The sequence below is a fragment of the Mustelus asterias genome, chromosome 18 (assembly GCF_964213995.1).
Source record: "Mustelus asterias chromosome 18, sMusAst1.hap1.1, whole genome shotgun sequence".
Classification (NCBI taxonomy): domain Eukaryota; kingdom Metazoa; phylum Chordata; class Chondrichthyes; order Carcharhiniformes; family Triakidae; genus Mustelus; species Mustelus asterias.
Window position 1 is genome coordinate 52,622,301 of NC_135818.1, and position 26,031 is coordinate 52,648,331.

General features: G+C 44.9%; 1 protein-coding gene across 1 annotated transcript in view; it reads right to left on the reverse strand.

The window, feature by feature from the left end:
* frmd6 (FERM domain containing 6) overlaps positions 1-26,031 on the reverse strand; it is a 135,823-nt gene that overhangs the window by 56,556 nt on the left and 53,236 nt on the right. The window contains exons 2-3 of the mRNA XM_078233941.1: positions 14,849-15,112; positions 10,928-11,018 (exon numbers count right to left, since the gene is read on the reverse strand). Of these exons, the coding sequence (XP_078090067.1) occupies positions 10,928-11,018; positions 14,849-14,947 (190 nt within the window). The 5' untranslated portion in view covers positions 14,948-15,112. The remainder of the gene's footprint in view (positions 1-10,927; positions 11,019-14,848; positions 15,113-26,031) is intronic.

Here is a 26,031-nt window from a genome sequence, read left to right on the forward strand (position 1 = left end):
ATGGAGGCCCTGGCTCCATGCCTTGCCTCACACTTGTGGAATGGTTCCCCTCAAGCTATGAGTAGCCACAAATGTCTCTCTAATAGGCAGACCTGCCTATGTGTGTGCATCAACCTGGATGGATGATGAAGTATAAAACAATGGAGCCCAGTTTTTGACTAGAGTGCGTTATCAACCCTCTCAATCACATTTTGATTTACGTTTTAAGTTTCATTTGTGATTTGTCTTTGTTTCGGGCAGCTCCCCTTTAAGATCCTCCCTCTTTGTCCCTCAGTTTGTTTAAATTACTTTAACTCAAGAGTTGGAAGGCTATCTGAAACATGAATGACTCTACTAACAGGGCCCTTAATGATGCTGTGAAATGGCAGCAATAACTTTCTGCAAGAACCTTTAATGTTTCTTTGGCCTACTGCTTGACACTCATGGGAATGTTGATAGCGAGCTGCAGCTTTTGAGAGGTCACAGTGGCGCCTTGCAATTGTCCAGCATTTTGTGTGATTCAAACAACTCCCAGTGTATCTTATCCTAGCCTTAAATTGCTGGTTTCTCGATGCATTAATGATAGTGCGCACTGTGACCTGATCATTACATTTCCAGCAAAGTCTGGACCCATGTTTATTCTCAGGCAATGTTACAGTTTTAGGAAAATACACAGCGAGTGTGATTATCAAAGCTGATCATGTCCTCTACCCATCTTCTACAGCGCTTTACATTCTAATAGGGTTCAATGACTTTTAATTTTAAAATGATCCTAAGGTTTTGTAAAATACAATTTTAATTGATGTCATGTTGCCTGTTTTAATATCCTTGCTCCTCTTTAACTCCTTCCCAACCATATCACACTGTCCAGCCAAGAAGGTAGGCAAGTGATTAGATCGGGCGGCACGGAAGCATAGTGGTTAGCGCTGCTGCTTCACAGCTCCAGGGACCTGGGTTCGATTCCCGGCTTGGGTCACTGTGTGGAGTTTGTACATTCTCCTCGTGTCTCTGTGGGTTTCCTCCGGGTGCTCCGGTTTCCTCCCACAGTCCAAAGATGTGCGGGTTAGGTTGATTGGCCATGCTAAAATTGCCCTTAGTGTCCTGAGATGTGTAGGTTAGAGGGATTAGTGGGTAAATATGTAGGGATATGGGGGTAGGGTCTGGGTGGGATTGTGGTCGGTGCAGACTCGATGGGCCGAATGGCCTCTTTCTGTGCTGTAGGGTTTCTATCCCAGAACACTGCCAACACATCTGTAACAAATTGCCAACATGAGTAGCAAGGACTAACTTGCTCTTCATTCTGCGTCTGTCCTCTTGGTGCCATCTTAGGGAGATATGGCCTGGGATCACTGGCAACGGGAAGGCAATATCTTTCTAATAAAACTATAGCCCAGAGCCTCTGATCTCCGGGTGGTCATACCCAGGAATACTCCAGGAGGTGCGCTGGTAATCTTCCTGGAAGTCACCAAGCAAAGATTTCACGGGAATTGTCCGGGAAGTTCAAACTTCCCACGGGCAATTACCCTGCACTGGCAACCATCCGGTATTCCGATTTAAATTGCAGCCTTCAGATGGCCCTGGCTGCCTTAGCAAGAATTAAAACCACTTCTAACTACTGGGTAACTATAGTACCGACCCTGCACTTGCCCCCTCCTCCCCCATGCTCCTCCACCCTGACTAGCCTCCCAAACCTCCCAATCTGCTGACCATCCAACTCCTACTATGCAGACATGATGGGCCAAAGGGCCTCTTTCTGTGCTGTAAGGTTCTACAATTGAGAATATGGGCAGATTGGCCTGTTTCAATAATGGTCCACAAAGCGTTAAGTGACATGGGAGAAATAGTACTGAAACCTTAAAGGTCACATATATGAAGATTGTCTCAAATATTAAAGATAGAGGATGCAAATTAAGGCTTTCTGATATACTTTCCAGTATTTGGGAAGCAGAGTTTACTAAAGAGTTTAGGAGTTGAGTGAGTGACTGGCAGCGTAGTGGGACAGCAACAATGATACCTTCATAAATAACTGAGAATCTTTCCAGAGCAGAGACAAAGGCCCAGCTTTCCCAATCTCTGGATGGTGGTATCCCAGACATACCCCAGAGGATGCACTGGAAGACTTCTCAGGAGTCTCCACACCCCAACGACATAGAAATTACCCAGGAAGTTTCAACTTCCGTTAGGCAACTACCGTGTGTCTGGAACCTTCTGAAACTCCGATTTAAAGTTGGAGACTTCAGATGGCGCCGGCTCACCGACCCAAGAAAAGCTAGAAAGATTAAAACTAGTTTTAACTCCTGGGTAACTATATTACTGACCACAACTGCCCTCCCACCTCTCTGACTACCCTCCCAAATCGACCGTATCACATCTTAAACCCTTACAACCCCTCCGTCCCCCAACTCCCCCCACTATCTCCTTGATTACCCACAACTGTTCCCCCAACTCTGAAATACCTGCCCACAACTACCACCCATTCCTCCGATTGCCCACACTATCATCTTCACCCAGCTCGCAAATATCTGCCTACTCTTGACTATCCCTCAATCCCCGCCTCATAACACCCCCTACCCCCATACCTCACTATCCACCGGCTCCTCCGATTACCACTACCCCCACGGGCCCCTTCCCCACACCACAGCTAATTACACCCTGTGGCTTCCTGCCCACCCTCTGACAATGCCTCATGCCCCCACCTCATGATTAACCTCCACCCTGCGTCTACCATCCCACACCGCTACTGCCCTGCCCCCAGCTACCCCGACACCCCAGCCCCCCAACTATGCCTACAACCCCTATATACAACCATCCATCCCCTGCCCCCCCCCCACTAATGCCACAACCCTTGACTACCCGACCCCAACTACCCCCTTTTTCAGAAGGTTGTGGGTTCAAGTCTCACTTCAACCATATTGTGTCATCCCAATTGTTAGCCACTTGGATTGTTGGCCAGTAAGAAGTCCTTACAGTAGTAAGTCTTGAGGAATAGCATGAACATAACATTCAGTGTTTAGCGAGATTCATTCCCAAGAGGTTGCAGCTTGATGTGATGAGAAGACACGCATGTTCCTATGGTCCCGTGAAAAGATAGGAGCAAAACTAACAGCAGTCTGCCGCTACCCCGACAGGCGATTGTTAGTCAAGCTAATGATCTGTCAGTGTCAAAATGCCTTTTATTATAGAAACAGCCCAGAGATAAGAAAAATCTATTACAACCTGTACGTATGAACATTAACTATGGAGAAACACAATCTGCTGGCTTTAATATCCAAATTCAATTAAATAAATGTCCTGCTTTGGACAGACAGCAGTGGAAGAAGTGGTTTGTACCCCTTAGACAAATTAATAATAGCGCAATAAGAAAAGTTACAGTAAAGAGATACTATGGCCCTATATACCAGAGCACCTAGGAGGTAAAGACATTGGAGGCGATTCTCCCAGCCGCTGCGATGCTTTTGCAGCACAGCCGGCTGGTAGACTCTCACCATGGCCCCCGCAAGTCTCCGGCAGCCGGATTTCTGGCCCTATCATCTCTGCGCCAGAAATCGGCACAGAGCTGTATGAATTATTTAATCGAGCATTTGACAGCATTTAATATCTAACTAGCGGGCCTGGGACTGGAGTCTCTGGGCCCGCTATCCTCTCACGCCCCCACCAGGATTTACTATAGCCCCCCCCGACTTGCGCGGAGCCAGCGGCCTGACCCTGCTGATGTGAAGGGGAGCCATCGAGGCCCCCCCAGAGGGTCAGGGATAAGGGGATGCCCCTGGGGCATTGTCAGCTTGGCAGTGCCAACGTGGCCCCCTGGCACTGCCCAAGAGGCAAAGTGCCAATGCCCAGGGGGCAGCTTGGCACTGCGAACCGGGCACTGGGTCGTGCCAAGGGGGCATGGATTAATGGGGGTGGGAGAGATCGTTGGGGGTGGGGGTGGGGGGGGGGGGGGTGGGGCGGGGGGTCGAGGCTGGCCCGGATAGTTCAGGGGGCCAGCGATTAGGTTGTGGGAAGATCGTACGGACAGCAAGGCAGGGGTCGCGGGGCTGGCCAGCAATCGGGAGGATGGAAGTATGGGACCGATGCGCTTGCGCTGATCTCGGAGCTGACAGATCGGCGCATGCGCAGTGACCCGCTCAGCGCTATGCTGGCCGGCCTCTCCAGAGGGATAGGCCCCAACCACTGATTTTTGCAGTGAAGCACGCTAGGGCACTCTGCAGTGCACAGAACGAAAGATTCATTTTGAAACTCCAGCTGAAAAAAACAGAGGGATTTACTCCAGTTTTCACACAAATTCGACACTTAGAATGTTTTTGGGAGAATCACCCCTATTGACTGCATGAGAGGGAGAATGAATCGCACTGATAGGATCACTCTAATGCTAAGCATAACCGATGAGGATTAGAGCTAGAGTTACTAGGTTTAGTGTTCAACTGATTCTTGACCTGGTGTGTCAAGGAGGTCACAAAAGACAATGCTCACCTTTGATCAGCTATTGTTGATGACATCAAACACACTAGAAACAGAGGCTGTGGCCTACCTCTGAAACAGCAATCACAGAATGAGTACATTAACAAAATCTGGGAGTCAGGAATACCCAAGATCAGGAGCTTGGGATAGGAATATACAAGGTCTAAGTGTGATGTAAGGAGTGAACAGAACACCCCTAACAAATTCATTGGGAAAGGTCGTTCATGATTGTTCAATAGAAAGAAAGAAGGAAGACCCATCAACATATATGGTGGGATTTTCCGGCCGCATATTCCCCAAGACCGGAAGTTCCCTCCCCAGGTCAACGGACCTTTAAATGGTCTGCTGAATTTTCAGTCCCATAGCTATGATTCCCGCAGCAGGTGGGACGGGAAATTTCTGGCCATAATGTCAATATTTAGGACAAATGCGTTCTCAAAAAACAGCAAGCTCCAAAGAAAACATTTGAACGAAAAATTAAGAAATCAAAAGTCTAAAATAGAGAAAAATGGCCTGAAAAAATCCTGAAGGCGGCATAGTTGTTGAGGTTAAACATCATTATTAAACTTTCAATTGCACAATAGCAAGAGGGCAGTCAGAGAAGAACCAGAAACCGTACAGCGGCAAGCGGGCTTGAAACAAAGGATGAGAACAAAATAGTAAATATTTTGAATAATAACTTTCTGCAGGTGTTCACATGAGGAGACTTGGGAAACCTGCCCTCTCTAATCAAAGCTATCACAAATAAAATCAATGACTTCACCCTATGAGGTAAATGCTCTAGATGGCTAAATTAACAAAACAAGTAATAGACAGACCTTATTTATCGCAGCATGCTGATAGAGGCTCGGGAAGAGATCGTGACACATTAACAATCAGTATGAGGGCATCAATAAATAGATAGTTGGGAAGCACCAACAGTCGAATCTGAGGGCCATATACCAGCACAATGACAAAATAAACACAGACCATTATAACCCATCAGTTTTACTCCTATTCCGTGTAAAATAAAGGAATTGATCATCAGGAGTAATTATGAATGAAGATCATCCACACAACGAAAAGCTAAATTATCAGCATTCAACCAAAGCCCAAATCTTCCAGGCTCCAGATCGTTGGAGATCGGACATATATCAGCATCCTGTGGACAGCTTATGCTCTGACTTCCGAGGGAACTGCCTGGGAAATTTAAACTTCTGATGGATTATTTTCAGCCCAGGATCCTGCACAAAATCTCTTTTTGCGTTTAAGTTTTAGCCTCGAAACAGGTTCACACTTCTTACCTGGATAGTTACCCAGGAAATGTTAGACAGTTTAAAATCTAATCTATCACCTGGGTAACTCCACAACTGACCACATATACCCCCACGCCCAACCCAAACCAATCCACTTATTCACCTGACCAGACTCTCCTCCAGATATTCGACTACCCCCCAACCCAACTACTCCAACAGTCCCCAGCTAGCCCCCAATCCAAACTGACAATCCCAGACTAACCAAATACTGCCATGGCCCAAACCAACCACACTATTCCCTGACCACTCCATACCTCCAACTCGACCTGACTATCCCCCACCACCCAACGATCCACTCACTCACCTCACCCAAGTATCAACTCGCCCACCTACCCACTCACCCATTCGCTAATCCACGCTCAAAGACTTGACCTTTAAACTGGCAACTGGTGCTGTGTAAAAAGAGAACATGTCTCCTCTTCCCCCATTCCATTCTGCTCCACTGGAGTTCCCCGACAACCCCAGTCCTGCACATTTCCTTGACAGCCAGGATCAGAAGATTCCAGAAGGAATGCACAGTGCTGTCAGGTCAGAGGGACCTTCACATGCAGTGGCAATCTGCACAGCATTGTCGCTGCTCAGAGGATTCAGACCATAGATTCAGAAGGCCAGCATTTTTGGCTCATCTCTAATTGCTCCCAGAGAAGCTGGTGGTGTGCTGCCTTCTTGAACCGCTGCAGTCCATGTACTGCATGAACACAGTGCTGTTAGGAAGGGAGTTCCAGGAGTTTGACCCAGCGACAGTGAAGGAAGCCCGATATAGCTCCAAGTCAGGATGAGCTTCACAGCTCCAGGGACCTGGGTTCGATTCCTGGCTTGGGTCACTGTCTGTGTGGAGTTTGCACATTCTCCTCGTGTCTGCGTGGGTTTCCTCCGGGTGCTCCGGTTTCCTCCCCCAGTCCAAAGATGTGCGGGTTAGGTTGATTGGCCAGGTTAAAAATTGCCCCTTAGAGTCCTGAGATGCGTAGGTTAGAGGGATTAGCGGGTAAAATATGTGGGGGTAGGGCCTGGGTGGGATTGTGGTCGGTGCAGACTCGATGGGCCGAATGGCCTCCTTCTGCACTGTAGTGTTTCTATGATTTCTATGATTTCTATGTGTGACTTGGGAGGGGAACTTGAGGGTGGTGTTCCCATGTGTCTGCTGCCCTTGTCCTTCTAGCTGGCAGCAGCCATGGGTTTGGAAGGTGCTGTCTAAGGAGCCTTTTGCTTCAGTGTATCTTACAGATGGTACACACTGCTGCCGCTGTTTATCGGTGGTGGAGGGAGTGGAAGTTGAAGGTGGTGGTTGGGGTGCCAATCAAGGCGGCTCTACCTAGGTGTACCTTGATATCTAAATGGGCCAAAGAAGTGGATAATAATTAAACTCAAAGCTGTGAACAGTTAGAGTAGCCCATGGAATGGCTAAGAAATTAGCTGATAGATAGGAAACAACCTGCACCTGTTAAAGGAATTAATATGGGGGCTGGGGATTGAGGGGAGTATGGAGTTGGATGCCCCAAGGTTTGGTGTTTGCACCCTGATTAAAAGTCAACTTCCTAGCCACATTTTGGTCTCTCTCCTATTATTTCCTTCTTTAGTTTGGCATCGATTGAAGCAACTTGAAACATTTTGTAACCTGTTAAAGAAACATCTGAAGGATGATCCAAAATTCCCTATGTGCAGCTCAGCTGCTCATGGCTTCACTAAACTACAAACACATGAAAAAGAGCTTTCATTTCCCAGCTTTTCTAAAAAAAAGATTATTTTGTGGTTTTCCATTCTTGATTATCACTCATCCTGAGGTTCAACAAGATGGTTCATAGCTGGTGGCACGTTTGACCCAAAGGTGAGGGGGGGGGATTCACTGGCTCCATTTGCCAATGTTGGGAATCCTGGCATCCTGAATGGGACATCAAGCCTAAAACAGGATTCTCAAGGGGCGTCAAATCTGTCACCATTCACCTTGCTCGTCCCGCCAGCCCTGAGCAGGGTCCCGCCATTGATCATGCAAAACTATCAATTTGAATGTAATTAGTGGGCTTGAAGCCCAATTCAAAGCCCTCCCACTATTTACCCACCTCCCCAGCAGACCGACACCGGGTGGGTTTTGGTGCTGGTCAGGAGCATCGTGGACATGGCGCGAAAGATATCTAGTGGCTCGACTGTCCCTTCTAACCCAGGGAAACCTCACCATCACTCCTGGCGTGGTGATTTCAGGCATCTCTCTGATCAAAGTCATCATTCTGCTCTGTGGACTGTGAAAACTTTGAAGTGGACTGCTCACTTTAATTCCTTCCACCCTGAACACCTGGCAGGCTTCCAAACCTCAGCAGCACTGCATTCTGCAGAAGGAATTCCCCTTCCTCTCTCAAAGAAGAAGCAGCATCTGCAGGTGTGAGATGACCCCTCTGACCGATAGAAGTCAGTCACTTTCACCAGGCGGGCTGGGGGTGGGAAATTCCTTTCTCCACAGCCGCTCACAGCCTATTCTTTTAACACAGCATTTATTTCAATCTCTGAACAGCTGGGCTGACGGGGTGTTTCCCACAATACATACATTTGCATTGATCAGGTGGGGGAAACCCACCTCTCAACCGCTGCTAACACCAGCGGGAAACACTCCAGTTTTCCTGCTGGCCTGGTCACTTAGAATCAATTTGGGAGAATTACAGCCCAGGTTTGACCAGGTAGCCACGCAATCAATAAGACAATCAATTTCCGCCTCCATAACATCACCTCAGCTCAGCTCAGCTGCCACTGAAACTCTCATCCATGCCATTGTTACTTCTAGGCTCAACTCTCCTGACCAGTCTCTTAAATTCTACCCTCCGTAAACCTGCGGCCAACTAAAAACCTGTTGCCATGTCCTAACTTGCACCAAGTCGCATTAATCCACCATCCCTATCTCACTGCCCTAGCCAGGTTCTTGTTAAGCAACACATCATTTTTTTAATGCTCAAATCTTGCTTGGTCTTGCTTTTCATTCTAATCTCTGCTGCTCCCACGACCCACCAAACTGCCAGCAATCCTCCAACGCTACATTTTAAATCATGCTGTTATTTCAGCCATGCCTTCAGCTTTCAAGGCCTAAGCTCTGGGATTCGCTCATTAAACAGCTCTGCCTCACTCATCCCCTTGCTCCTTCTTTTAAGATGGTCCTTCTTTGTCGTTCAAATTTTCTTTTATAATACATTTGTTAATGACCGAGGAACATTTTATTATGTACAATTTGCTGTCGCCAGTCAAGCAGTTTGTTGCCACTCATTTTTAAAATTCATTTGTGGGGTGTAGGGGTCGCTGGATAGGCCAGTATTTATTGCCCATCCCTAATTGCCCTTGTTCAGAGTGTATTTAAGAACCAACCACATGGATCTGAAATCACATCCTGCTCTGGCCTAAAGGACATTAATGAACCAGATGGGATTTTATGACAACCAACAATGGGGTTGTCATAAATGGTTACAAGGTCATTGTTAGACTTCTAATTCCATATTCCTTTTCACTGAATTCAAATTCCTGGTGGGCCTTGAATTCAGGTCCCCACAGCATTACCTGGGGTCTCTGGATTACTAATCCAGTGACAATACCACAAAGTCACCATATTCTTTAATTTTTCAAAAATGTCATTGTTCGTTTTATTTGCACTTATTTTCTGCTTTCCTTAATCTATTTAATACTTGATTTGCCTACAGCTACTGCACTTCAGAGTAATTCAGAGTGAAATGCTGAGCATTCGGAGTGTGGCTGGAATTCTCCCACTGTTTATGCCAGTGGGATCTTACGGTCCCGCCAACAGCGCGCCCCACCGCGGGTTTCCCGGCGGTGTGGGGTGCAGTAAATAGGAAATCGCTGAAGATCCCACTGCCGGCAAACGGTGCATCGCCTCCCACCGCAAGAAACACGCTGTGGGGGGGAGGGGGGGGTTGTGTGCGTCAGTGATTCCACCCCCCACCCCCCCTCCGACACACTGCCGGTGACTTTTAATACTGAGCTCAAAATGGTTCATTTCAATAAGGTCCCGTGATTGATGGGAAACTGTTAGAGATGTTTGGATAGTTACAGATCTGATTTCCCACCAATCAGATTATGTGAATGATATCAGCGTTCCATTCTTGAACAGTAGAATTTACTCAGCTTCTGCAATCTCTGTCTACTGTATAGTTGAAACATCATTTCATAAAATCTGCCTGCCTGGGCAGTGTGCAAGGAGGTAAATGAGGTGGAAGGACTCCCGTGTCTCCACAGGAGTCCACCTGATTTTCTTCCATTCAAGTTAATGAGCGGAAAATTATTGGCCTCAGTTAGAGCGTGAGGCCTTCGATCACCCGATTTATCTCTTTTCACTGCCTTAGCTCAGCTCTGGGGCTACGACTAAGATCCACCTGCACAGTTATATAAAAATTCAAAAGTGCCAAAGCAGCTTTCTGTAACAATATCTAAGTACATGTTTGTGCATTAGCCATTGAAGCTGATGTACAGTGCAAAAGTAGCGCCTTGGATTTTGGCTGGATTTCGTGGTCAGTGGCAAAGTAACACCGCTTGGCACTGTCCTCAAAAAGAAAGGTGCCCCAGTAGTCTTTTTGTGGTGTGGTTTTCCCCTTTACTGGCGACTGTTTAAATCTGCTGCCAAGTCAAAGGGAACCCCAGGTGTGCAGCAGCAGTAGCACGGTCAGCAAACAGAGTAAGCAGCCAATTGCACTGAGGTATTCTCACAGACTACAAACCAGGAAGTTAAAAGCACTGAATCACTGCAACTTTGATTTTAATTCCAATATTTCAGATGTTGAAATAAATGATTATGATTGGATTAAGAAAAAATATATAGAACAACTAAAAGAGCTTGAAAATACAAACACACGTGCACAATTCTCAACATTTAAATCTAAGACCGATCTCAAGGCAGGGAAATGGCCAAATTTCTTTCTCCCGCATTTTGTTTTGTGGATTTGCTCCCATGATATCTATATTTTTTATATTATTACTAAGGAATTCTGTGATGCCTGATTGCGTCCCATTGTAGCGGAGTGCAAGACAAAGGTTTGGGCATGATGAAATATAGTGAATAGATTACAGTTAAAATATAAGATTGAAATGTGATTAGGAATAAAACACTGTGGGGACTCTATACGATTCCAATAAAATGGACATATTGCAGATGAAGGCGCTTTTACTTCATTGTTGTGGAATTATAATCAGTGTCCGGTCTCACTTACTTTGTATCACACTGAGCCCAAAAAGATGACAGTCTTTCAGCCTTAGAAGGTCACAGACTTGAATGAATAATTCTTGGCACAAGGCTTTTACCTACAAAACAAGAAACATTATGTTTTTTTTGATGGTATGTCGCAAAGGCAGATTCCAACATTGAGATTCTCTGCTTCCAAAAGATTTGAAACTCTGCAACCCCCAGCAAGCAGTATCCGACCCATTTTTATTAGGTTAATTGCTGAAAAGAAACCACTTCAATTTGCTCACTACATACTGCAGTTGTGAGCTCACTTTCACAGCTGCAATAATACTCTCTGCTTCAAGGAGGATACAACGTAGAAATTATGCCAAATTTCAGCCACTGGTTTGAGCTTTTTTTAAAACTGATATTTTAAATAATTTCAGACTGTAGAAAGACGTATACAATAAATACGCCAATATTTAGAATATAAGATTAAATGGAGCCAATGAACAAAAATATGGGAAGATAACAATGCACAGGATCTGTAGCTGTTTGCCAAAATATTAAGACCAGTTAGAAATGTCTTATTGTTCAAGAATGTGTCAGCTTGTCTCAAGTACAAGGATGCTTCCAACTGGTAGGGATGTATGAAAACAACGGATGTGTGGTTAATCGCAAATGGACTTGTTTTTGCATCTTTGTTCATGGCAGGAATTATCCTCCCATTCAGTGTTTGGGTCAAAGACTGAACATGCAAATACGGAAAGACTGATCATGCAAAGACTACTGAAATGATTAGTAATGCTCATGCACACAACCTGATCTGGCAGTTTCTTCCCTGCACACAGGAGGAATGGACAGATGCAGTATATGAATTGAAAGGTGCTATTCTCACAATTTTTCATTGAATCACAGAATCCCTACAGCGCAGAAGGAGGCCATTCGGCCCATCGAGCCTGCACCGACAACAATCCCGCCCAGGTCCCATCCCCGTAACCCCAAGTATTTACCCTGCTAATCCTCCTGACACTAAGGGGCAATTTAGCACGGCCAATCAACCTAACCCGCACATCCTTTGCACATTATTGAAATGTAACTTTAAGAATGAAGGAAAATGTCATTGTTAAATGTTCTCAAGTGGATTGGGTCTCATTTACAAAACAAAGAAAAATATGCAGAGGCACAGTGCCGTGTACAGATACGGCCAGATCCTGGGTGCTCCCATCCATCACAGAAAGAAAAAGAAATGCAAATACCAGGGAACCCGAGTGACTGCCTGTCACCACTTCAGTGAAACTCGCTTTCCTCTTAGCCCACTGATTAGCTTCTTAATCCCCATAATAGAAGAACAAGGAAATTGTGAATGAGTAAAAATATAATTGTGGGCTTGACTGGGATAGGAAATTAAATGCACAAATGAACTCTTTTCGCAGGGTTTCTTTCAAAAAAGCTTCTGGGAATAGAAGAGGAGAGGGTGGTTCAGCACGCTGAATGTTATAGTGGAGAAAGTAATGATCTGCTCTGTCCAATTCATGCTGTAGTAAGATTTCAAATTGTGTGTGTGTGTGTGTTTCCTTGTTTCTGTAACAAAGTTACAGAAAGGGCGGCACGGTAGCACAGTGGTTAGCACTGCTGCTTCACAGCTCCAGGGACCTGGGTTCGATTCCCGGCTTGGGTCACTGTCTGTGTGGAGTTTGCACATTCTCCTCGTGTCTGCGTGGGTTTCCTCCGGGTGCTCCGGTTTCCTCCCACAGTCCAAAGATGTGCGGGTTAGGTTGATTGGCCATGACAAATTGCCCCTTAGTGTCCTGGGATGCATAGGTTAGAGGGATTAGCGGGTAAAATATGTAGGGATATGGGGGTAGGGCCTGGGTGGGATTGTGGTCGGTGCAGACTTGATGGGCCGAATGGCCTCTTTCTGTACTGTAGGGATTCTATGATTCTATGAAAGTTGCAGAGATCTTTCGGGCATTTTGGCTAAGCCTTTACTACCATGGTGTTTGCAGCACAGGAAGCCATTCAGCCTATCACGTTTCTTCTGGCTCCTTGTTAAAGCAATCCAAACCTGATCCCACTCCTCTAGTCTCTTGCCACAATCCTGTACCTTCATTTATTTCAAACCTCAAGACATCGTTCGATCATTGACAATTACCAACACTGTTCAAGTCCCCGAGCAAAAGCTGAAAAAGGTTTCGATAGCTTTAGACGCAGCAAATAAAAATAAAATCTGTTAGCAACAGTTTAGCTAAGATTATAGCAGCAGCCATCTGATTGTGTTGCATACTTAATTAACATTAAATGTTAAAGTTTATTTATGAGTCACAAGTAGGCTTACATTAACACTGCAATCAAGTTACTGTGAAAATCCCTCAGTCGCGACACTCTGGCGCCTGTTTGGGTACACGAAAGGAGAATTTAGCATGGCCAATGCACCTAACCAGCGCATCTTTTGGACTGTGGGAGGAAACTGGAGCACCTGGAGGAAATCCACAGAGACACTGCGGGGTCTGCGTGGGTTTCCTCCGGGCCCTCCGGTTTCCTCCCACAGTCCAAAGATGTGCGGGTTAGGTTGATTGGCCAGGTTAAAAAAAAGTTGCCCCTTAGAGTCCTGGGATGTGTAGGTTAGAGGGATTAGCGGGTAAAATATGTGGGGGTAGGGTCTGGGTGGGATTGTGGTCGGTGCAGACTAGATGGGCCGAATGGCCTCCTTCTGCACTGTAGGGTTTCTATGATTTCTATGATTTCTATGATTATCCCCCCACCTTAGGATTTCTCCCTTTTCCCCTACCGAACAGCTTTATAAAATAGGAACCTGGCAAACGGTCCCCACCCAGAGCGCACAGGTAAGTACCATCCCCCGGGGAGGGGGGACATGCCCTGACAGTGCCCTGGCACTGCCCCCCAGCACTCCTCATATCTGTTGGGGAGATCCTTTACTTCTAAGATCAGGGTGCCCTTTAAAAATGGCAAAAAGCTGGCAGTGCAGCTATTTCTCCACTTCCCTAGTACAAGTCCGAGCAACCGCCTTCCCCACCTGAGACAACACTTCAACAAAAACGTAGAAAATGCTGCCCAATGTGTATTCGGATTTGACTTGAACACTGAAGCCTTCACAGAGTGACTCCAGCTATGGGAACATCAATGGAGGGTAACTGCATTTTAGAGATGGGGAGAGGAATAATGTGAAGGCTTCGTAACTTCACCTGAAGTCACGTACTGCCCAGTAACCTACTGAAGAATCAAATTGGAAGGTAAATAAAAAGAGGTTGTCAATCAACACTCCTTGCTGGGCATTGATGCATGACTATTAAAATAAACTAAACAAAACACATTAAAGAGGGTTTTGAACCGTGCCTTTTTAACAGCAAGTTAAATCACAGTAAGACCACCTCATAATTTTTCATGGTAAACCTCAACTTTTTGATTTAACATTCGCTATATCACTATCCTTAGCACCTGTCATGTTATACCCATGGATAAAAGCAAATTACTGTGGATGCTGGAATCTGAAACCAAAAGAGAAAATGCTGGAAAATCTCAGCAGGTCTGGCAGCATCTGTAAGGAGTGAAAAGAGCTGACGTTTCGAGTCCAGATGATCCTTTGTCAAAGCCCATGCTTCCAGACCTGCCAGATGCTGCTACACCTGCTGAGATTTTCCAGCATTTTCTTTTTTGATCTTATACCCATGACTGTCACTGTAACATCAGTAGTGATTATTTTAACATTGAAAGTACTTAAAAAGCAATCATGCACCAAATCACAATTTGGAACAAATGACTCATTGTTTTTATTTTGACGACATTTCAGAATATAGATAAAACAGGTTAAATAAAAATCGGAGAACTACACCATGTGCTGACAATATTGTGAAAACATCGTGTGTAATGTTGAAGAAACCGTCAAAAGTGCACTTCATCATTAAAGAAAACAAAAGCAATGGAAAGATAAATGGGCAAAACCTACGTTCACGATAATGTTGAGAGCTTCATCATTGGGAAGGAAAACACAGACGCTCCGGCGGTCCTGCATCACTTTGTTGTTCTGAAAGGTGAACTTGCTCATCACGCCAGGTAGGCTGTCGAAAGTTCCTCCCAGGTACCCCAGGGCTCGTTCAAATCACAAGTCAGAGCATTGAGCCGTGGTGAGCTACAGTAACGCGCAAATCCTCTTCATCACACAGTGTCAAGAGGGAGGACAGCTCTGGATGTGTCATAACACTCACTGCAGCTAGACAGAGGGGGAAAAGTGATACGTTAGAATCAGATGAAGGAAGCCAGTCAAACTAGATGGTAATTAGAATGTTTCTCGGGCAAGCTTAGACACAACTGCTGACTTAAATGCAAAGGTGAGTTAACTAACTGCTATTGACAGCTGAGGTTTGAACACTCACAAAGACTCGTCTTAAAAATAACTACACATGTAGAAAAAGCCATTACACTACAGGCATGCTTTAATAAATCATCAGAAAATTTAATTATGTTTGAATTTCTAACATTTCCTATCCGAGGAGGATTTTTGGATCTTGTTAGAAAATGGCACATAAACCAAGCACGTAGGGGTAAAGGTTTCTTGTATACAGTAGGTACTTGGATCAAATGAATTGATTTCCCTCGAGGGGAAAAAGTCATCACAAAACCTCCCAGCTGTCTTCAGACAAATGTTTTCAAAGAGTAAACATCCTTTTAAGAAGAATTTCCCAGTCAGCAATCTCAGCATCTAAAAGGCATGGAGCTTAAGATCTGAGTAATGATGTTTGAAAAGGGTTGCGTGCAGACCTGAAACTGAACACAACACCAAACGCACTAGAATGAGAAACTGTTCCTTTCAAATTACCTTACAGCAAACAATCAGAAAGGTTCACCATTAACAAGGCATGAATTCCGTGCAATAAGTCAATGAAGTTTGGTTAAAAAAAAATTTAATGGTTGTATTTTCACCATGTCTCACACAGTACAGGAACCATAGGAAATAAATCAGCATTTTCCCATATTATCAAATGTTTTTTATATTAATGCAGAAATATCCAACTGCTTAAGAACAAAGAACAAGAACAAAGGACAGTACAGCACAGGAACAGGCCCTTCGGCCCTCCAAGCCTGCGCCAATCACGTTGTCCTATCTAGACAAACCGCTTATTTCCCCCTATTCCCCGTCTGTTCATGTGTATATCCAGATAAGTCTTAAATGTCGTTATCATGTCTACCTCAACCACCTCACTTGGCAGTGCATTCTAGGCCCCCACCACCCTGTGTAAAAAACTTCCCCTGCACATCTCTACTGAATCTTACCTTGAACTTTTGCCCCTTTGTAATTGTCATTTCTGCCCTGGGAAAAAGCTTCCAACTGTTCACCCTATCCGTACCCCCCATAATTTTATAAACTTCTATCAGCTCACCCCTCTCAGCTTCGGTCTTTCCAGGGAGAACAATCCCAGTTTATTCAATCTCTCCTCATAGCTAATACCCTCCATAAAAGGAAACATCCTGGTAAACCTTTTCTGCACTCTCTCCAAAGCCTCCACGTCCGTCTGGTAGTGTGTTAAATGATAGAAAAAAAAATAATCATCCTGTAACATCACTGTAACCGTGACAATAAGTTGACGTGTCTTTGTGAAGTTTGCAGGCAAGCATGAAGCAAAGTACCTGTATTAATCTTTTATGTCAATTTTCTGAAATGCTGAGATGTAGTAATCCAAATATTAGAAAGCAAAATTTTATCACAGCTTCGGCTAAAACACTGATGCAAAGAAACCGGCTAACCAATTGGGAGCACTTTATTTCAGTGGTATTTGGCAATGATTTAAATGCCTGAAATGAAGTAACCTTTTTACCCTGTTAATATGATCATAAAATGACAATAATACGATTTGAACAACTTGTCATATTATATCAATATGTATCACATGCGAGAGATAACTAAGGGCAACGAGTTACAGCCTGTAACTCCTATGAAAATGTCTTCTTGCAAAGGTCTAATTATATTGTGGAAAAATGTGCCAGAAACTGTCTGCAATGTTACAGCACAGTCTGAAGCATGTAGTGCTCTCATCTACCATGTTAAGGTAGGGGATGCGGTTTGTCAGGCAGCGAACTTGCAAACTCTCTTCAGAAGGTTGGAAGGAAGCGGTGACTCTTTTACAAAAGTTCACAAGCCGGCAGTTTGCAATGACACGCGAGGGTAGAATAATCCTTTCAATTCTAATTTTCATTTACAAAGGTGACCACCTGCGCACTCAGTTTAGCACACACAAATCTCTGCTGACTCACACACACCGTAACTGACTCACACAGTGCAGCAACACGCCATACACTGCAATCCCATTTCACACTGCAGGCTGGAAAAGACAACAACTGATAACAGGACTGGCTCTACCAGTCCTGACTGAGGTAGAAACTGGAACTTTGAAAAGAAATTATTGCTGTACCGTAATATTTGAGTTAAACCTCACACCCGTTTAGAAATCATTCAGTTAGTTTAATGATTTGCATTTTTGACCAAAGCAACAGTCCTTCAGGTGTATAAAATACATATTTTATACGCGGCATTTTATATTTTATGGGTGGCACGGTAGCACAGTGGTTAGCACTGCTGCTTCACAGCTCCAGGGACCTGGGTTCGATTCCCGGCTTGGGTCACTGTCTGTGTGGAGTTTGCACATTCTCCTCGTGTCTGCGTGGGTTTCCTCCGGGTGCTCCGGTTTCCTCCCACAGTCCAAAGATGTGCAGGTTAGGTTGATTGGCCATGCTAAAAATTGCCCTTAGTGTCCTGAGATGTGTAGGTTAGAGGGATTAGTGGGTAAATATGTAGGGATATGGGAGTAGGGCCTGGGTGGGATTGTGGTCGGTGCAGACTCGATGGGCCGAATGGCCTCTTTCTGTACTGTAGGGTTTCTATGATTCTATGATTTAGATTTGGAAGATTTTAGTAGAGATCTTAATTTTTACTCCATCCTTAAAGTTAAAAAGCCAATGCTCAGAATGGACCGGGCAAACCCAAATCCATTCCTTGCTTGCTCCAAAAACCAAATTCAAAATCCAATTGAATCCAATTCACGGTCCCCTAAAAGAGAGATAAACAAGATCCAAGCTGACAAGATGAGGCTCTGCACCCCATCTTGGACTCTAGTGGTCAACAATTCATCATCTTAAAATAAGCGGAAGGTAAATCTCTTTCATTCACACCTTCTATAGAGTAAGCACTCAATTAATGAGCTTTCTTAAAACCTGCGAGTTTGATGACGACTGATAAGTGACGTTGCTGCACTTATACATCCAAATTATCCTAATTCTGCTTACATTTGTTGCATTATCATGCAAGCGGAACAGGAGTCAGCCAGGCCAAGCAGAATGGTGGAGTGTTTTCAATTTTAAACATGAAACTTCCAGCAGAGTGATCCACTGAACTGTCACATACTGCACTGATACAAGTCCCGAAGATAACTGCAAACTTCACAAGTGTTTGCCAATCATCCTTTGTCACCTGTTCTTAAAATGATTAGTTGGAATTAACCGGGGAACAAATACAAGGACATTACAAAGTTCTATTGCCATGACGTTATAAATGAGGAGCAGTGCCCTCAAGCGCAACGTGCTCATATTAGGAAGCAGGAACAGAAATGTCACGACAGAATCATAGAATCCTTACAGTGCAGAAAGAGGCCTCTCAGCCCATCGAGCCCATGCTGACAACAATCCCACCCAGGCCCTATCCCCATAACTCCACATAGTTCCTCTACTCCCCCTGACACTAAGAGAAAATTTAGCGTGGCCAATCAACCTAACCCGCACATCTTTGGACTGTAGGAGGAAACCGGAAAACCTGGAGGAAACCCCACGCATGCACGAGGAGAATGTACAAACTCCACACAGACAGTGACCTGAGGATGGAATTGAACCCGGGTCCCTGGCACTGTGAGGCAGCAGTGCTAACTACTGTGCCACCGTGCCACCCTAATGTGATAATTAAAATGCAATCATTTATTACGAACACCAGCACTGTTCAGCTTTTTTTCTGTAACACAAGAAACTCCCTTTTCAAGGCAAAAAATATATAATCCAGGTTCCCTAAAGCATCACATCTGGTGAATGAGGTATTGATTTGAAGACGTCGGGCGCTTCTGACATTTTTGACTTTAATCATGCTGCCATTGTGGTGGATCCACTCTCAGCTGCCTAAGCTCCCTCCCTAAACCTCTCCATCTTGCTTTCCTCCTGTTAAGACACTCCTTAAAACCTTCTTCTTTGAGCAAGCTTTTTAAAAAGTTTATTTATTAGTGTCACAAGCAGGCTTACATTAACACTGCAATGAAGTTACTGTGAAAATCCCCTAGTCGCCACACTCCAGTGCCTGTTTGGGTGCACTGAGGGGGAATTTAGTATGGCCAATGAAGCACATCCTTTGGACTGTGGGAGGAAACCGGAGCAGACTCACACAGTCACAGAACGTGTACAGACTGTGACGCAAGCCAGGAATCGAACCCAGGTCCCTGGCGCTGTGAGGCAGCAGTGCCATTGTGGTGGACCCACTTTCAGGTCCCACCCACCGTGCCACCCCATATATCTCAGCCAGGATGGCACTGGGATAGGCAATTCCATTTGGCCGGCACAGGGATCGAACCCACAACCTTGGCCTTATTAGCACCATGCTCTAACCATCTGAGCTAACCGGCCATCTGCCTTACTAATTCCTTATGTGGTTCAGTGTTATATTTAACATCGCTTTCTGATGTTTTAGTTCATTAAAGGGCACAATGTAAATGTAAGTTGGTGCTGAGAATGACTCAGGTTTTGTAAACGTGTACGTTTATCTCCTGCGCGCTTGCATGACTAACACTTTCCTATTATAGCATCATTAATTCACATGCACTTAATTACCAAGACCATTTACAGAAAGGCCATTTCCCAATCTCCCAAAGTTATGAAATCCAAATGGGAGAATCACCAGAAATATTCATTGCCCATGTCTAAAATTGAACTGATTGGTTACATTTCATAAAGGACAAAGGATCCCTGCAATAATTAATTCCAGGGGTGGCGCCACCAGCCAATGGCGGGCGGTGCCATGGGCCAATGGTGGGCTGCATCTGCCACCACAAAACATGCGGTGGGTTTCTAAAGCCAGGAGATTTATTCCCAGTCGGGAATCCAACATTACACCAACTTTCATCCGTGAGCGTTACGTTAAGGTGTCTCACCTTCAGTGTCCTTGCTGTGCCTTCAAAGTATATATTATGAATAGGTTTTCCTCCTATTAAAACTATGAACGGACAAAAGTCCAGCTCTGACATTTACTAATTATATATTCTGCGTGTGGAGCACCACCCGTCTTCATTACCGTGACATTAGCAGGCTGTCTCGTTCAGACAGTTTGGATATTCCTAGGCCTCTGGAATGAAATGTGAATGGAGGCACAGTTATATCTAATGCTGTTTCATTTAGGACTGAGATGAGGAAGAATTGTATCACTCAAAGGGTGCGAAATCATCGGAATCCTCTATTCCAGAGGCTGTGAACATTCAGTCATTGTGCATGATTAAGACAGGAATCAACTGATTTCTAGATAGTCAAGACACTGAGTAAAGGGGACCAGCTAGGGTAAATACATGGGGCCATTGGGAAAGGGCGTGGGTAGGATTGTGATCAGTGCAGACACGATGGGCCAAATGGCCTCCTTCTGCAGTGTAGGGTTCTATGAATGTAGATTGTACTCCGCAAGCAGTAACAGGAGAAAGGTTTCAGTAAACGAGGAAACATGCATCGGACCAGGAAGAGTTAAAATTGAATTCAGGGATAATTTGGCCCCTCTGAAGAATTGTAAACATAATAGGCTTAAAAATACTGGGGGGCCCCTTTCTTTTCTGGGAGTTTCAAATAGGTTGGGGGTGTGAAGAAAAATCTCACCCCATCCTTCCACCCCACACTAACTTAGAAAATTCAGCCAAGAGGAGCAGGGCTGGAGTGGGAACACTTTACACTGATCCAGGAGAGTGGGAGCTATCTTCCAGGGCCAGTGTGCCAAATGAGATTGTGTATTGGCCTGCAAGCGAATGGAAGTTGGCTCCACCGGTGATGGGGCCCAGGACAAGGTCCTCCGAAGGATGCAATTCATTTGGCGAAAAAAATGGAATTAGCCTTGTGCACAGGATTCCTCCTGCTGTTCCCAAAAATACTTAACATTCTCCAAACCACCTCTGGATCATCCCCCCCTCCCCTCCTTCCCAGAGGGGACCTGCCAAGACCCGGACAATTTCCCACTTCACCGATCGACAAGCTGGAGCAAGAAGCCCAACTTGCCCGGAGCTCAACAGCACCATTTAATAAGAGCAGAAGCCAAATGGGGCTCTGGCCTCAGGCTGCACAGACCATCACTCCACAGCCTTTGTATCTGTTCTGGGCAGAAATCAAATTTCTCAGCACACTTGGTATTTACACTTCAAACTTCCGCTCCCCTTGTCTGTGCTGTTCGATTTTTGGGGGGCTCTGGAGCAGTGGTGGTATTTTTGGTCTAGTTGCTTCACTGCTGAATATCCTGAATCAGAACACCCAGATTTGTTGGAATCAGCAACTTGAGTTACAAGCACCAAATTTAATGGGCATAGTTACAGAAATATAATTTAGCGATCCTATTTTTGATGTAAAATGGATCTAAAAAGCTGTGCTTTGCAGCTTCATTGCTCTCCAGGCCACAGTTTCAGCTGGGCAGAAAATCTCAGCTATTTCAGTTCGGAAAGCTGAGGGAATTTCCCTTCGTGTACAGCCAGCAACTTGTTCAGGAAACACAGGCACACGATTGTGTTACACAGCGTGCACAGAAAATCTCTGCAACCTCCATGTTTTATTTCCTGCACATCGACTTACCACAGTGCAATGTCGCTCACCTACAAGAGCATCAGAGGTGGACACGGGGCAGGAAGTAAGGGAGACCTTAGGGCAGGTGGCTGAAAGCGTATCTGAAGTGTAGTTTTTGAGGGAGAATTTAAAAAGGACATGTGAGGGAGGTAGAAAAATAAAATGGGAATAAGAGGAAGAGCTCCAACAGGCAGAGATATGACGACTGAATGAAACACTGCAAGATATGTTAAAGTGAGTTCATTTTATTAAGCTGCGCAGTGACTATGAACATCAAGCGCAGCCATTCCATGGCACTAATTTCACATTTGGCTACGTACACCGTGAATTTTGTTGTGTTATTTTTAGACATGACCGATCATGTGGCCTAAAATTGTAAGAGGCACTGCTATATCATCAGCTGATAGTTTCAAGGGTTGGGACACAGAAGGGCTTTTACCTATCGTTAGATCCACAACCCTTTCTAACACAGTGGTTAGCACTGCTGCATCACAGCATCAGGAATCCGGGCTCGATTCCCAGCTTGGGTCACTATCTGTGTGGAGTCTGCACGTTCTCCCAGTGTCTGCGTGGGTTTCCTCCAAGAGATCTGCTGGTTTTAGGTGCTAAATTCTCCCTCAGTGTACCCAAACAGGCACCGGAGTGCACAGCGACTAGGGGATTTTCACAGTAACTTCATTGCAATGTTAGTGTAAGCCTACTTGTGACACAAATAAATAAATTTTAAACATGCTTCCTTTTTTGTGCGAATGTTCTAACTCAACACAATCCTCAAAGTGTGTCTGACAAACACATTGTAAAACCTTATCCTCACTGCTGTCAACTTATATTCCACTGTTTATCATTAAATTTATTTTTCTCAATGGCTTTGCCAGATCACCTGGATATTGAAAGTTGCAGATGTCCTGCTATTCGTGGTGTCATTGTACTCATCAACTTGATTCATCATACACCGAAACATATTTTGTTGACCTATGTGTAACACCTTCAGTGAGGTTTTCATCTGTTATTTGCCTAATTGTGTAACCTATCTCGATCATTCTGAAAATCTTTTGACATTATTTATTTCTGCCGCTTCCCTACTTTCACTGCAACTTAAGTTAGCCCCAGTAAATTAGTGCAAATTCAACTGAATCAAAGGTATTTCACGTGGAACTTTAAAAAGCTCCAAGACCCTCAATAGACTATTTCACAGGAACTCCCACTATATTCCTTCCTGTAATGTATTTAAATAAATCTGTCAAGTATCCACGCTGGCTGTCTCTCGTCAAGTTATTACTATGTAGATGCTCCTCCAACCTCCACTTTTACATCAATTCCATTATTTTATCTGGAACTGATGTGAAGCTAATAGGCCACCAGTTGTCTAGATCATTGGTATTTTTAAACACACACACACGCGCGCACATGCACAGGAACTTTGTCACTGTTCACACCGACAGGATTTTCCCATCCCACTGCAGTGAACGGAGATTTGATTAGCTGCCAAATTCTCTGACCCCGACCTCGCTGCACCAGAACATGGTGTGAACAGAAGTTAAGTTGCTCCCACATTCTGGCCGGGAATTTCTAGCCCTCCCGCAGCGTGTTTTCCAGCAGCAGAGGCAGCTCGCCATTGGCCGTCAATGGCATCTTCCAGTCCTGCCGAAGTCCAAAGTCTACAGCCTTTTGTCTGGTTTGCCTCCCCAGCTGCCAAAGAATCCACTATAGATGCGGGTGGGGGAGAGGGTCACCGTCAACGAGAATGGAGTATCCCGCTAGCAGGAAAAGCCAGAAAACCCCGGCCTCTGTCTGGATCAGCAGCCATTGGCCTAAATTGATCCCAATGTCCTCAACCAGCGTTCGACAGCCTCAGGAATATGGCATTGAGTAGAACATGTGGTTTTAACCCATCCCGCGAATCCTAGAAAATAAGGCAGGATTTTCCAGCCCCTCTGCGGCGGTGCACCTGCAGCAGCTACGGTGAGCCAGCCTAAAGCCCACTGACTGCGGCAGGACTGGAGGATCCCACTGGCTGCCAGGGCTTGAAAATCCCACCCTCTGAATTTAATATTCCACCGACTTTATCTTTGTTAATTACATAACCATTTTTACCCATTACCGTTCCAACTTGCCAGTGAGCTAAATTTGTCCTGGTTATGTAACCACATTGGTTAACAGAAGCCTCTCTACACCCCTACGATCTCTGAACTTGCTCAAGAAAAATCCCTGTGCCTCCTCTTGGAGTTCTGCCTCTGCCTTTTCCTTTGCGATCTCTGGATAGTTTTAATTTTATACGCACATTTTCATTGACCACTCGTGGTGGAACATGCTTGTTTTCTCCAGCTGTGGAAATGTCTTGAACATTCAACATGCTTCAGAGAGGTTTCATTTTCCTCGGCTGCGATGGATCCCAACAGTTTTTCCCAATTTATTTCCCTCAGCCACTCCTCCGCCCCCTCACTGTTTCCCATTTTTTTTAAAAACAATCACACATTTTTGTCCAGCTGGTTTGCAAGATAAATGTACTTATACTGTTTCCGTTGATCCTTGGAGGTTCCACTACTTAATTATATGTTATGGACACTATTTCAGACGCTATCGTGAACACTGATAAAATGGGGGCTGGAATTCTCTGGTCTTGCAGGCCCTGCTACCATTGCCAGGTGAGAGAATGGAGAATTTAGCACTCAACCAAACCTCCATTGATTGATAAGGGGGATCAGGGGTTATGGGGAAAAGGCAGGAGAATGGGGGTGAGAAATAAATCAGCCATGATTGAATGGCGGAGCAGACTCGATGGGCCGAGTGGCCTAATTCTGCTCCTATGTCTTATGGTCCAGTCACAGCAGTGGGACCGGAGAATCCCAGCTGTGCGTGAGGTCAGAAGATCCAGTCCCAGATGTTGCTGCAACTTGCCTGGACATTGGTCGAAAAAGAAATCTCATCCCGAGGTTACAAGCTCTAATGTTGATTTTGTTTCCTTCCATCTAGTATTTCGCTGCTGGAAGTCCCTCATTATTAGATTATTGTCTGCATTTTAACTCACCAAGATCAGTTACCAATCTTATTTTGTGCAGTGCATCTGCAATTGACTGTTAATTATCCTCTGCTCATTAAAATTCAAGCTATTTAACTTTGTTCCTTCTCCTGGGATAAAATTCCACCTACTGTAAGTTCCAAGTTATCCTGTACATGTCCTTCTTTTCCCTTTCCTTTCCTCTCAGAACATCTCACACACCAATGTTCATTCCCACCTCCTGGGAGATGTCACGCTTCTGTGATTTTTACACCCTCAGACTTTCCTGCTGTTCCAGATGCTCCAAACTCAAATCGTATCTTCAGTTTCGTACAACATGCAGCTGTCAAGTGACAGACAGTTTCAGAATTGAAAATGATTATTTCAAAATGGATGCTCTTTTTTTCACAACATTTTGCATTTTCTCTGTGTTAGACCCAGGATTTGTTTTACCTTGAGGTGGCAGGATGCGTTTGCATTGCGCATTAATTTTAGCCACTGACCCCCATCTTGCTCATCAGCAGATTAATACAGGTTACTATCACCTGTGTATGAATCCAGTCCAGATTGATGACTGTCATTATAAGGAATTATGTGATATTAATTTCACAGAATCCCTTCAGTAAAGGAGGCCATTCGGCCCATCGAGGCTGCACTGACCCTCTAATAAAGATCTTACCCAGGCCCTATCCCTGTAACCCCACGTATTTACCCTCAAATCTACACATCTTGGGACGCTAAGGCACAATTTAACATGGCCAATCCACCTAACCTCCACATCTTTGGATTTTGAATAATTTCTCCTAGCATATGCAAACCCAAAGCACAAAACTGCCCACAAATTGATAACATTACATGTTTAGATTAAATTGAACGGACGGTGGGAGAAATAGACAATGTGATAATGGCCTAGTTGAGCAGGAGGATCGGCGGGGCAGAGGGGAGGGGGGGGGGGGGAGAATGTGGGGAGGGGGGGAGGGGGGGGAAGGGGGGGGAGGGGGTTCCTTCCTTATGGTTGTACTTAAACTTGTTGAGTGGACACACAGGTCAGAATTCTCCCATCCCGCCCATCACTGGAATTTTAGCGGGTAGGTTGCAGGCAATGTGAAACCCCATTGACGGGCAGGCGGGAACTTCCGGCTTTTAGAGCAGCGCGGCCGAAGAATTCCGCCCACCATGTGTAAAATGTAAATGAAATATTCTATTCCACAAGGATGACATTGCACACAAAATAATAATAGAATCTGTCATGTGTTTAAAATACTTGCATGTATATATTGCCCAGAACAGCAATACATCCA